Source organism: Oryctolagus cuniculus, chromosome 15 (genome assembly GCF_964237555.1).
Source record: "Oryctolagus cuniculus chromosome 15, mOryCun1.1, whole genome shotgun sequence".
Taxonomy (NCBI): Eukaryota; Metazoa; Chordata; class Mammalia; order Lagomorpha; family Leporidae; genus Oryctolagus; species Oryctolagus cuniculus.
In genome coordinates this window covers 61,311,004-61,322,478 of record NC_091446.1, presented here as the reverse complement: position 1 = coordinate 61,322,478, position 11,475 = coordinate 61,311,004, and the positions used below count along the sequence as shown (strand labels likewise).

At 54.1% G+C, this 11,475-nt stretch overlaps 1 protein-coding gene across 3 annotated transcripts; it reads right to left on the bottom strand.

Annotated features, from left to right (window-relative positions):
* Positions 1-221: 221 nt before the first annotated feature.
* On the bottom strand, positions 222-2,977 carry FAM241B (family with sequence similarity 241 member B). Of its 3 annotated transcripts, none has more exons than XM_051823848.2 (4): positions 2,839-2,966; positions 1,888-1,953; positions 1,609-1,748; positions 222-1,012 (listed from the first exon to the last, which is right to left on the bottom strand). In XM_051823848.2, the coding sequence occupies exons 3-4, from the start codon at positions 1,711-1,713 to the stop codon at positions 740-742; spliced, it is 378 nt and encodes a 125-aa protein (XP_051679808.1). In that variant the 5' UTR covers positions 1,714-1,748; positions 1,888-1,953; positions 2,839-2,966; the 3' UTR covers positions 222-739. The 3 variants fall into 3 exon arrangements, with proteins under 3 accessions (XP_051679808.1, XP_008268240.1, XP_051679809.1); XM_008270018.4 differs by lacking the exon at positions 2,839-2,966 and adding an exon at positions 2,341-2,808; XM_051823849.1 differs by lacking the exon at positions 1,888-1,953 and having other exon boundaries at positions 2,839-2,977.
* Between the last annotated feature and the right edge of the window lie 8,498 nt (positions 2,978-11,475).

Here is an 11,475-nt window from a genome sequence, read left to right as displayed (position 1 = left end):
TGAGCCTGGAAGTCACACAGTCATCAGGCACAACGTCCACGCCCAGACTCTCCCTGGACCTCCCCTCCCAGCTCCCACCCAGAAAATGTTAGAAGCCCTCTTCAAGGCCAGATGCCCACTGCTACCCTGTTCCCCAAACCCAGTCACCCCCAGACACCTTCAGCATGCCGTCCAGGTCCACGGGCAGCTGTACGGCGAGTGGCCAGTCTCGTCACATGGACTCATTTGTACTTCAATCTATTTATTGGAAATACCACAATAAATACAATGCCAGTCCCCCTTGTCAGAAATAAAAGGCAGCCAATAGAAATACGTCATTGAAACAAAGATGGCGCTACAAAAATCTGGAACCTTGTGCTCGGACCCCGCCCCACGTCCTGCCCCCTGGGAAGAGGGAGATCAGCGGGAGCTCCAGGGGCCTCAGAACATGATGGTACCTGCCGAGTCTCTCTTCTTACACAAAAGGATTACACAAGAACTAGAAAGAGAATTGCTTTCTTGCTCTGATTCTGTGCTCATAAGTAGGCCCTATGCTATCCAGAAATATCTCGAGTGGACCAGGGCACCCGCTCCACACTGTGGGAATGGGAAGGCTGGCCCAGACTCCCTCTGCCTCATGCTGAACCCAACAGGGAAACCCAACCCACAGTCCCTTCTCTGATCACTCAGTCAAGGCACCACAGATCCCCCACCACATGCCGGCTCCCACACCCAGGCCCTGCCCCATCAGCCCCGGAGGTCACCGCTGACTCAGGTGGGACACCAGGTAGACCAGGCCCACCAGCAGGAGGCCACGCACGCCGAGCATCATGAGCAGGAAGAGGAGCAGGATGGAGGTCACCGGCTCCACGGTGTGGTTGCCGAGGTGCCACTGTGGGAAGCCCATGTGCACCAGCTGCCGGTTGAGGTCATTGAACGGGGACTGGGCAGCTCCCAGCCTGGCACCTGCCTGCTGCTGCTGGCGGGGACCAGGACCCCCTGGGGGCGCACCGTGGCCCCTGTTGAGAAAGCTCTGAAAGGTGAAGACAGAGAGATGAATGCGTCCAGAGAAAGCTTCCAGAGACGAGGCAGGAGCCAAGCGGGAGCCCCCGTACAGCGTCCCCGCACCCCCCAGCCACACCCCTTTCCCATCAATCCCCAGGTGCTACTCATTGGAATCTCAACAACCGAGTCACACGTCCCCAGCGCACAGAAAATGCCAGCCCATGTTTCACACCACGCCCGGGGGCAGGTGGCCGGGACAGGCAGGGCACGGCGGTGGGCAGGTGTTCGTACTACTCATCCCCCCTTTAAAACAATGATTCTGTGGCCACGGGCTCATCTCCACTCACTCTTTCCCATCCCATAGTCTTAGAAAGATGCTGGGTTTGCTAACCAGGTTAAAGGAGAAGGGGTTCTTGGGTATGAAGTCTGGGGATGCTGCCTGGGGAGGCAGGAGGCTTGGCAGTAAGTGCACTGTGTTTTCCCCAAGATCTGACCCTCTGTACATCCCAGTTCAGCTCTCTGCAAAGCGGCACCAGGCTAGGGAAAGAGACTTCTGGGAGCTAGAAAGTAACAGGCGCGGAGGAGGCCAGCTGCTCCCCTGCCACGGAGGGCGGTGGTGTCTACCTGCCGGGGACTGCCACCTCTCACTGCTGCTGCCGCCGGAGCACTGGTCCTCACTCGGGGGTCATCGTCCTGCACAATTTCCCCATTGGCCAGGATCCGCACCATCCTTCCAGGAGCTGCTGGTCTCTGCTGGGCTGCACCTGCAAAGCACAGCCAGGGCTTGGGGAAGGCGGCCGGTAGAAGCCAAGTGGCCTGCAGGTCCCCTCCCTTCTAACCCGCCGGGACCAGGACCACAACCCGAGCCTCCTGTCCCGGAAAAGCCTGGAGGAAATAGCTCACCAGCAGCCGAGGTACACTGGCTCCCCGGGCCGAGCTCAGGCCGGTCGCCGCTCCCAGGGGCTCTGCCTGATCAGTACAAAGGGAGAAGCAGATGGGTGCTCCCTCACAGAGACAGCCAGGAAAACTGCCAGAGGGGTCCTTGGCCAGGGGGTTGATGAGCGAGGCCCAGCAGCAGCAGCACGGGCAGAAGAGGACCCCCCCCAGGGTTGGGGGGGACACACAGCTCAGCTGCCTGGGGCCTCACCAGCTCCTGATGGGGAAACAGAACTGAAGCCCAGAGCATGGGACCTCCCCCATGCTCTCAAAGAGTGCTCCCTGGGTGGACTCGCTAAGGGCTGGGCCTGCCCCTCCAGGCCACCGCCCTCCCCCCCAGATCCTGTCCCTTTGGGTGACTCTAGACCCACACAGTCCCTTGAGAAGGGCAGGCCTTGGCGCAGAGGGCACGCCCCTCACCTCTCAGGCAACACCTGTCCAACTCGCGGGGAACACCAGGGCAGATCCCCCAGCCTTCCCAAAATATGGGACCAGGAAGTCTCCCCGAACCCTAAGGGTGCCCAGGAGCTGGGGCCCCTTCCCCGCCACTCCCCGCGTTGCAGTAAAGGCCACCCCCGGTTTCTATTCTCAAAAGCACTCCTGACATCCAAGCCAAAAGGGGTGAAGAGCTCCAGTTCTTCCGCCTGCGGCCCTGAGTCCGGACCAGGCGGGTACCCCTTCGGGAGGCTGCTTGGCCCTGTAGCGGGCCGGGCAGCCAGTGGTCCTCGGCGGGTCTTTGTGCACAGTCATCCTCCCCCCAACGGTGGGCTCGGGCCTCGGTGCACCTGACACCACCGATGCCCCGCCCAGGCCGCCGGGCCCCAGTCCCCGCCACACGCAGCCGCCTCCGAGTCCCAGCCCAGGCCGGAGACCCGGACTCCTAACCCCTGCGGCTCATACGCGCGCGCGGACACCCACCTGCGGGCGCGGCTCCGGCCCCGCGGCGTCCACTGGTGGCGGCTGCGAGGCCGCTTCCTCCCACCTGACCTCACAGGAAGCGCGCGCCGGAGGGACGCGCCCGGGCGGCGGCGCCGTAGCCCCCTCTGTAGGTCGCCGTCAGAACTGCAGCCGCCGGGGCCGGGGGCCGGGGGCCGGGGGCCGGGGGCTGGGAGCTGGGAGCCGGGTCTAGGGCGAAGCGAGGCAGAGAGGGGCGGGAGGCGGGAGGGGAGGGAAGGAAGCAGTTGGGGGGAGAGGGGAGAGAAGGAGAGAGGAAGGCAAGTAGGGAGGCAGTAGGGCCCAAGGAGGAAAAGTCCCGAGAGGCTTGCCCCTGGCCTGGGAGGAGCGGCGGGCACAGCCCCGTTTTGTGGAGCCGGCTCAGTCCCAGGCGCAGCGCAGCGGGGCAGGTGCATCTGCCCGCCTGCCACAGGCTCCCTGGAGGACGTGCCTGTGAGCCAGGGCCGGCGGGAGGGTAGGCTAGTGGGAGAGGGCACGACGGGCAGAAGAACCATGTGGAAGAAGTGACGTCCACCTCTGCCTGCTTCCCGACGTTTTCAAAGCCACGCACGCCCCTCCGTGTGCCCTGTGGCCCCACGGTGCCGCCGGCGGCTCTGGTGTTGTCTGCCGCTGATGGAGGTGATCACAGCCTCACAGGGCTGCCGTGGACGAGAGTCCTGACGTCCCTGGCGCGGGACAGGTGGTAAACATTGGCTCCGGTTTCCGGAGTGGGCAGATAGTTAAGGAGCCTGTTAGAACCGCGTGCCAGCCAGGACCCGGAGGAAGGAACAAGACCCCACCTCAAGGACTCATAGTTTCATAGTTTGCCACCGTGCTTTGTTTGATGCTGAAACCTAAATAGTAAAAAAATGTTGTCGCAGCTCACTAGGCTAATCCTCCGCCTTGCTGCGCCGGCACACCAGGTTCTAGTCCCGGTTGGGGCGCCGGATTCTGTCCTGGTTGCCCCTCTTCCAGGCCAGCTCTCTGCTGTGGCCCGGGAAGGCAGTGGAGGATGGCCCAAGTGCTTGGGCCCTGCACCCCATGGGAGACCAGGAGAAGCACCTGGCTCCTGGCTTCAGATCAGCGTGGTGCGCCGGCCACAGCACGCCGGCCGCGGCGGCCACTGGAGGGTGAACCAACGGCAAAAGGAAGACCTTTCTCTCTGTCTCTCTCTCTCACTGTCCACTCTGCCTGTCAAAAAAAAAATTGTTGTCCAGGTGCTCCAAGAAGCTGAACCTCGTTTGTAAATTACACACTTGGCAGGTGCAAGGTGACTAGGGGGAGCAGTGCTTGCCGGTAATGACGTCTCTTGGTGAATGTCCCAGAAGTGATTGAAGAGAGTGGACATTCTGCTGCTTTGGGATGGGAGGTTCTGTAAATCTCAGTCGTACAGCGTGGGGTGATGGTGTCGTTGAGGTCTTCCATGTCTTTGATGATTTTCTCTGGTTGTTCTATCAATTGTAGAGGGCCAATACTGAAGCCTCTGCTTATAGATTTGTCTATTTCTCCTTTCAGTTCTACCAGTTTTGCTTTCCATATTTTGGAGCTTTGTTGCTTGATGCACACACATTTTGGGTTAATATGTCTTCCTGCAGGACTGTTGCATCATGTGTGTATCTCTCTGTTCTGGTTTTCTGTAATTGGTGTTGCATGACATATGTTTTCCATCTTTTTTTTAATATTTTATTTATTTATTTAGGAGGCAGAGTTATAGACAGAGAGAGAGAGGGACAGAGAGAAAGGTCTTCTACCTGCTGGTTCACTCCCCAAATGAACAAATGGCCAGAGCTGGGCAGATCCAAAGCCAGGAGTCAGGAGCTTCTTCTGGGTTTCCCACAAGGGTGCAAAGGCCCGAGCATTGGGCCATCTTCCACTGCTTTCCCAGGCCAAAGCAGAGAGCTGGAGCTGAAGTGATGCAGCCGGGACTCAAACCAGTGCCCATGTGGGATGCTGGCACTGCAGGCAGAGGCTTAGCCCACTATGCCACAGCACCAGCCCCTATCATTTGACTTCCAACTTGCCTAATTTGTTGTATGGGAACTGAATTTCTTATACACAGCATATAGTTGTATCATTTTTTCAGAAGTAAGTCCATAGGAATATATGCAGAACCATACAGCTTTACAGTTAAAAAAATTCATACACTTCATAATTACAACTTTAGGAACATGGTGATTCTTCCCACTGTGCCCACACTCCCACCCACACTCTCACCCTCTTCCTCTTCCTTCTCCTATTCTCATTCTTATTTTTTACTAAGATCTATTTTTTCAAAGATTCATTTATTTATTTGAAAGGCAGAGTTACAGAGAGGCAGAGAGAGAGAGAGAGAGAATCTTCCATCCACTGGTTCACTCCCCAGATGGCTGCAATGGCTGGAGTTGAGCCAATCCGAAACCAGGAGCTTCTTCCGGATCTCCCACATGGGTGGCCCATCCTCTACCGCTTTCCCAGGCAATAGCAGAGAGCTGGATGGGAAGTGGAGCAGCCTGGGCTCAAACCTGTGCCCATATGGGATGCTGGTGCTGCAGGCAGAGGCTTAGCCCAATATGCCACAGCGCCGGTCCCAAGGTCTATTTTCAGTTAACTTTATACACATATGATTAACTTTATGTTAAGTAAAGTGTTCAACAAGTAGTATATAAAAAAAAAACTGTTTCTCAACAGTCAAGAGGAGAGCTGTTCAAAGTCTTTGCTTCTTGAAGTGTCAATTTCACTTCTACAGATTGCCTTTTGGGTGCTCTATTAGTTATCACAGGTCAGGGAGAACATATGGTATTTTCCCCTTTGGGACTGGCTTATTTCACTAAGTATGAAGTTTTCCAAATGCATCAATTTTTGTTGCAAATGACTGGGTTTCTTTTTTTAATGCTGTATAGTATTCCATGGTGTGCCTACCCCATAATTTCTTTATCCAGTCTTCAGTTGATGGGCATTTGGGCTGATTCCATGTCTTAGCTATTGTGAATGGAGCTGCAATAAACATGGGGGTCAGATAGCTCTTTCATATGCTGATTTCATTTCCCTTGGGTGAATTCCCAGGAGTGGGATGGCTGGGTCCTATGGCAGGTCTATATTCAGATTTCTGAGCTATCTCCATACTGTCTTTCACAGTGGCTTTACCAGTTTACATTCCCATCAACAGCTTTTGTTGCTTGTTGATTTCTATATGTGAGCCATTCTAACCGGGTGAGGTGAAACTCACTGTGGTTTTGATTTGCATTTCCCTTGGCAGCTAGTGATCCTGAGCATTTTTTCATGTGTCTGCTGGCCATTTGGATTTCCTCTTTTGAAAAATGTCTGCTTATGTCCTTTGCCCATTTCTTAACTGGGTTGTTTTGTTGTTGTTGATGGATCATGTTTTTTAATCCACTCTGGCAATTTTGTCTTTTTTAGACCGTTACATTGGACATAAGTATTGATATGTTTGGACTTAAGTCTGCCAACTTACTTTTTGTTTCTGCTTCTTTCCTGTTTCTCATTTCTGTGTAATTTTCCTTGTCCTCTTGTGGGTACTTGAACATTCTCTAGAATTTCATTTTGATTTACCTGTAGCATTTTAAAGTGTATCTCTCTGTATAGCTGACTTAGCCATCACTCCGAGCATTACATTGTATGTGCATAACTTATCACAGAGTCACCATTTTACTGCTTTGAGTAAAGAACCTAATTCCCTTTGCATCCCTTCACTCTCTCCATTAATTGTCTTAAATATTTCCTCTACATGCATTTAGAACCACATTAGACAGTGTTATAACTTTTGCTTTAACTGTCAAATATAATTTATGAAACTCAAAGGGAAAAGGAAAACCTGTTGTAGTTACCTGTATTTATGTTTACCAATTTATTTTTCCTTCTAATGTTCCAAGATTCTTTTGTTTTATTGTTTCCTTTCTGCTTGGAAAACTTCCTCTAACCACTCTTCCTTCCTTCCTTCCTTCCTTCCTTCCTTCCTTCCTTCCTCCCTCCCTCCCTCTCTTTTTTTCTTTCTTTCTTTCTCTCTCTCTCTCTCTCTCTCTCTCTCTCTCTTTCTTTCTTTCTATAGATTTGTTTATTTATTTGAAAGGCAGAGTTACAGAGAGGCAGAGCGAGAGTGAGGTCTTCCATCTGCTGGTTCATTCCCCAGATGGCCATAAAGACCAGAGCTGCGCCATTCCGAAACCAGGAGCCAGGAGCTTCTTCCAGGTCTCCCATGCAGGTGCAGGGGATCTTGTATTGCTTTTCTAGACCATAGCAGAGAGCTGGATCACAACTGGAGCAGCCAGGACTCAAACCGCGCCCCTGTGGGATGCCAGCACTACAGGTGGTGGCTTTACCCATTATGCCACAGTGTCAGCCCCTCCAGTCTTTCATAGGAAGTTTCTTGGTTACAAAAATTTTTGTAAGTTCACTTATCTTTTAAATTGATTGATTGATTGATGAAAGGCAAAGATATGGGGGGGGGGGGTGTGCAAGAGACAGAGAGAATCTTCTGTCAGCTGGTTCACTCCCCAAATGCCTGCAACAGCCAGGGCCAAGCCAGGCTGGAGCTGGGAGCCCAGAACTAAATCCGGGTCTCCCATGTGGGTGACAGGAACCCAAGTACCTGAGCCATCACCTGCTGCCTGGCTCTTACTTAAGGCTTCTGGTTCATCTGATTTTTTTTCCTGTCACCGCTCCATCCGGGGAAGGAGAGGTGCAACACCATTGGTGACAGGTGGGGATGGAAGTCTAGGCTCCCCCCAGCCTCCAGTGGCACTCAGGCTGGGGGACAAGGTGCTCCTCACTGGTGCTCGGAGGTGGGGACGAAGGTCCTAGCTCCCTACTTGGACACCTGCTTCACACCGCTCTGCAGGGGCTGCTGCCGCCTCTTTCAGCCCACAAAGGAGGGCTCTAGGCTTAGCCTTGGCAGGTGTGGGTTTTTCTGTGGCGTTTGGCCAGAGTGTAGCAGGAATTTTCCACAAGTTGTCCATTTTGCGAGGTACCTTTCCATGGCTTGACAGTTTTTTGGCTCTCATCGGGGATGTCTGAGCCAGAAGGGAAGCCCAGGGCAAGCACCCCCATGTCCCCAGCCAGTCTCCCCTCTTCACCGCACAGCATCCTGGGTTGGTTCTGCACACAGCGTCCGGGGTCCGGGGTCTTTAGCTGTACTTGACAGGAGGAATAGAGAAGAGTGTGTCTGTCCCGTGTTCCTGGAAGGAGACATCCAATGTCACCGTCAGAGCCGCTAGGACCAGACCCTTGGGATCTAGGTACGGGGCTAACAGAGCGATGAGTGGTCGGTAGCGTCTTGGAAGAGACTCGGAAGCTGAGATCCACATGAGTCCAAGTGCAGGACAATCGGGAAATGATCATCTTTTTAACAAGTGGTGCCGGAAGATGCGAGAAAAAATGAAATTGGGTCCCTACTGCACATATTCATGCATTTACCAAAACTAGATTCCCAGAGTGTTAGATATGTACAGATATATAGATGTCCATATGAATGGCACCATGAAGGTTTGGAACATAAATCCTAAATGATTCCCCCACAGTCTGGTTAGCACTGGGGGCCGCAGTGAGGTTGTACCCAGGAGGACTTGCGCTGGTGGGTGGGGGAGGCTATGAGGAGCTGGCAGTGTTTAATTTCTTGACCTGCTTAGCGGTTTCATGGACTGTATAAAACAATGTCAAAATGCACAAAGACAAGGGAAGGACAGGACTAAAGAAGGAATTGGTTTATCCAGTGGTGGTCAAATAAATGGATTTATTCATTCACTTGAGGCAGCCTGGGTAGGGACTGGTCTCCATGGCCAGTCAACTTGGATTTGAATTCTCTGACTCTGCCACTCTCTCTGTGCCCTGATAAGCTCATCTGTAAAATGGGGTGATGATAGTACCTAATGTGAGGTTAAGAGTTCTTAGCACGCAGTAGACAGTCCAGGAGCTCTGTTACAGGAGCAAGATTTCCTACACTTGTTCCATATCAGAATCCCCTGAGGGTGTGTGCTGGGCTGGGCTGGGTTCCTGGGTGAGCCTTCACAGGCCAGTGGACTCCGGCCCCAGGCTGCAGCCACAGGCCTCGCATGGGTGCAGCCCCTTGCTTCAATGCAGCCCACTGAAATCCGCACCGGCTTGCAGGCCAGGTCCAGGCTGTGCCCTCTCTTAGGCCAAGAGCCCCAGCCTGGGGAGGGAAGCCCCGGGGGACTGGAGCCGGCAGGACCCCTGTCCTGTGTCAGGGCTAGTAAGAGTGGAAGGAGGTGAGGTGGTAGGGAAGGAGAAGTGGGCGACGTGGAGGAGCCAGAGTGTCTTGGGCGTGTTTCGTGCATCCCCATGGCCAGAGCAGAGACAGAGGGTGGGGGTGGGGTGCACAGAAAAGGAAGCCAAGCAGAGAATGAGGCCAAGGGCTTATTGTGGGGTCTTAATTAGGCCTGGAGGTCCCATTGTTCCTTTCAGCATGGAACATATGTTCCGAGCCTGGCTGAGGTTGGGGCCTGGAATTTCAATGGTGCGGACCCTATGGCCTGCGGGGGAGGGGGTATGGAGAAGACCACCCCTAGCCACGTGAGGACAGACAGTGCATCCAGCCCAGCCTCTCCCACAAACCCTGGAGCAGCTTCTCCAGTGACCTGAGCCCCGGCGCCTGCAAGGGGCGGGGTGTGTCTGTATGACAGAGCCTCAGGAGGGCCTCAGTTTCCCAGCATGTGTGTGGCTGAGGCTACAGAGGAGAAGAGGCAGTCGCCAGTACCCAGCACCGCAGCAGGAGCCGCCCGAGCAGCGAAGGGCCTGAGCTCACAGCCAGTCACCCTCTGTTCCAACGTGCGCTCTGCTGCCTGCTGCTGGGCGAGGGACTCCCTCTCTCCACCTGTTTCCTCGTCTGCAGCACAGGGATGAGTATTCCCATCCCCTGGGTTTGCAGTGGGGACCGATGACAAGGATCCGGTCAAGGCTTCGGGCAGAAACACCTGCAGAATGAGTGTACTGCTCTCATCAGCCCGTCCTTGTCCCCTCCTGGAGCCCAGCATCACCACCCAGCAAGCACACTCAGAGCAGAGAAGCAGTGGTCAGAGAGGACCACAGCACAGGCCCGCGTGGGCTGCAGGTGCTGAGCCCGAAGAGCCTGTGCCAGAGGTGGGGGGCTGAGGGTCAGGAACGGGATGCAAGCCTTTATCAGGGGCGCCACAGGGCTTGCAGGCCCTTTGTGCTAGGTGAGGTGAGCGGGACAGCACCCACTACAGAGCAGGAAGCCAGCCCTCCCCTGAGGCCGGCGCTGCCGATCCAGAGCCTGGCTGTCCTCCAGAACCCTGAGGAGCACCTCCTGTTGTTGCCCTGGGTGAGAACGCAGCATGTGAACACACAGGAGAGCCAGGCCTCTGGGCACCCCTTTCCTGAGCTACTCAGACAGCCCTGGCCGCAGCGGCTTTCAAATGCACTCCAGTGGCTCCCCTGGCGGCCTCCCAGAGCCTGGGAGTCTGCAGGCCCTGTGGGGGGCAGGATTGCAGCCAGGGAGCTAAGTGAGCCACAGGGTATTGCAGTGGGGCCTTAGGATGAGGGCACCGTAAGTGGACAGATGCCTGTGCTGCTTCAGCACCGGCTGCAGGGAACAGGTGTGCAGCTCCCCACCCTGGCCCTGCCCTGCGCCGAGTCCAGGGAGGCCTCCTGAGCCGCACACTTCCCTGGAATTCCATCTGACCAGACCTCTGCCTTCCAGATGGGCTTCTTCCTCAGGGGCATTACCAGGGAACTGGATCAGAAACGCAGCAGCTGGGACTTGAACCAGTGTGCTCCAATATGGGATGCTGGTGTCATAGGGGGCGGCTTAACCTGCTGTGCCACAATGCTGGCCCCAATAAATGACTTTAAAATAGAAAACAAAACAAGGTATAGTAACTTAACTACATAAGAAGGTTGTGGCTTCATCACAGAGAAATATGTCAAGTGATTTTGAAACACAGAGATACGTCATAAGAACTAAACTTCACGAATATGTTAAATTATATTTAGAACTGCATTTTAGTGATTATCTTGGTATCCTTCATTTGAAATCATTATGCTTATAATGGGATAAAGTAAATAAATAATTGTTACTATAGTTAGTAGCCAATATTTCTGCACAAGAAAAAAGAGATGCAAATATAAAGTCGAAGACTCTAACTAGAATCTATGTAATGAGGGGTAGGCATTTGGGTTAGCAGTTAAGATGCTGATTGGGATCCCTGCATTCCTTATCAGAGTACTTGGGTTCAAGTCCTGGCTCCGCTAAAGCACACCCTTGGAGGCAGCAGGTGAGGGCTCAAGGCTTGGGTTCCTGCCACCAGGAAGGGAGAGACCTGGATTGAGTTTCTGGTTCCCGGCTTCAGCCAGGCCCAGCGCTGGCCAGTGCAGAAATTTGGGGAGCAAACAAGGTCATGGGAGCTCCCCTCTGTGTGTGTCTCTCTCTCTTCTTCCCTCCTTCTCAAACAACAAACTTAACCGTGTAATACCAATTTTCAAAGAGAATTACCAGTAGGGGGTCGTGCTGCGTTTTTCTCTTTAAGAAAAGTAGCTCCTGATTGAATCCACTGAACAAAACCTAGAAGTAACAAGCAACCTAGAAACCACACATACCGCCGCGGCTCACTAGGCTAATCCTCTGCCTTGCGGCGCCAGCACACCAGGTTCTAG

Coding starts and splice junctions, on each gene's coding strand:
- FAM241B (XM_051823849.1), bottom strand. CDS start 1,713: ATGGTGCGGATCCTGGCCAATGGGGAAATTGTGCAGGACGATGACCCC. Junction 1,013..1,608: donor GAGGTGGCAGTCCCCGGCAG/GTAGACACCACC, acceptor TTCACCTTTCAG/AGCTTTCTCAACAGGGGCCA.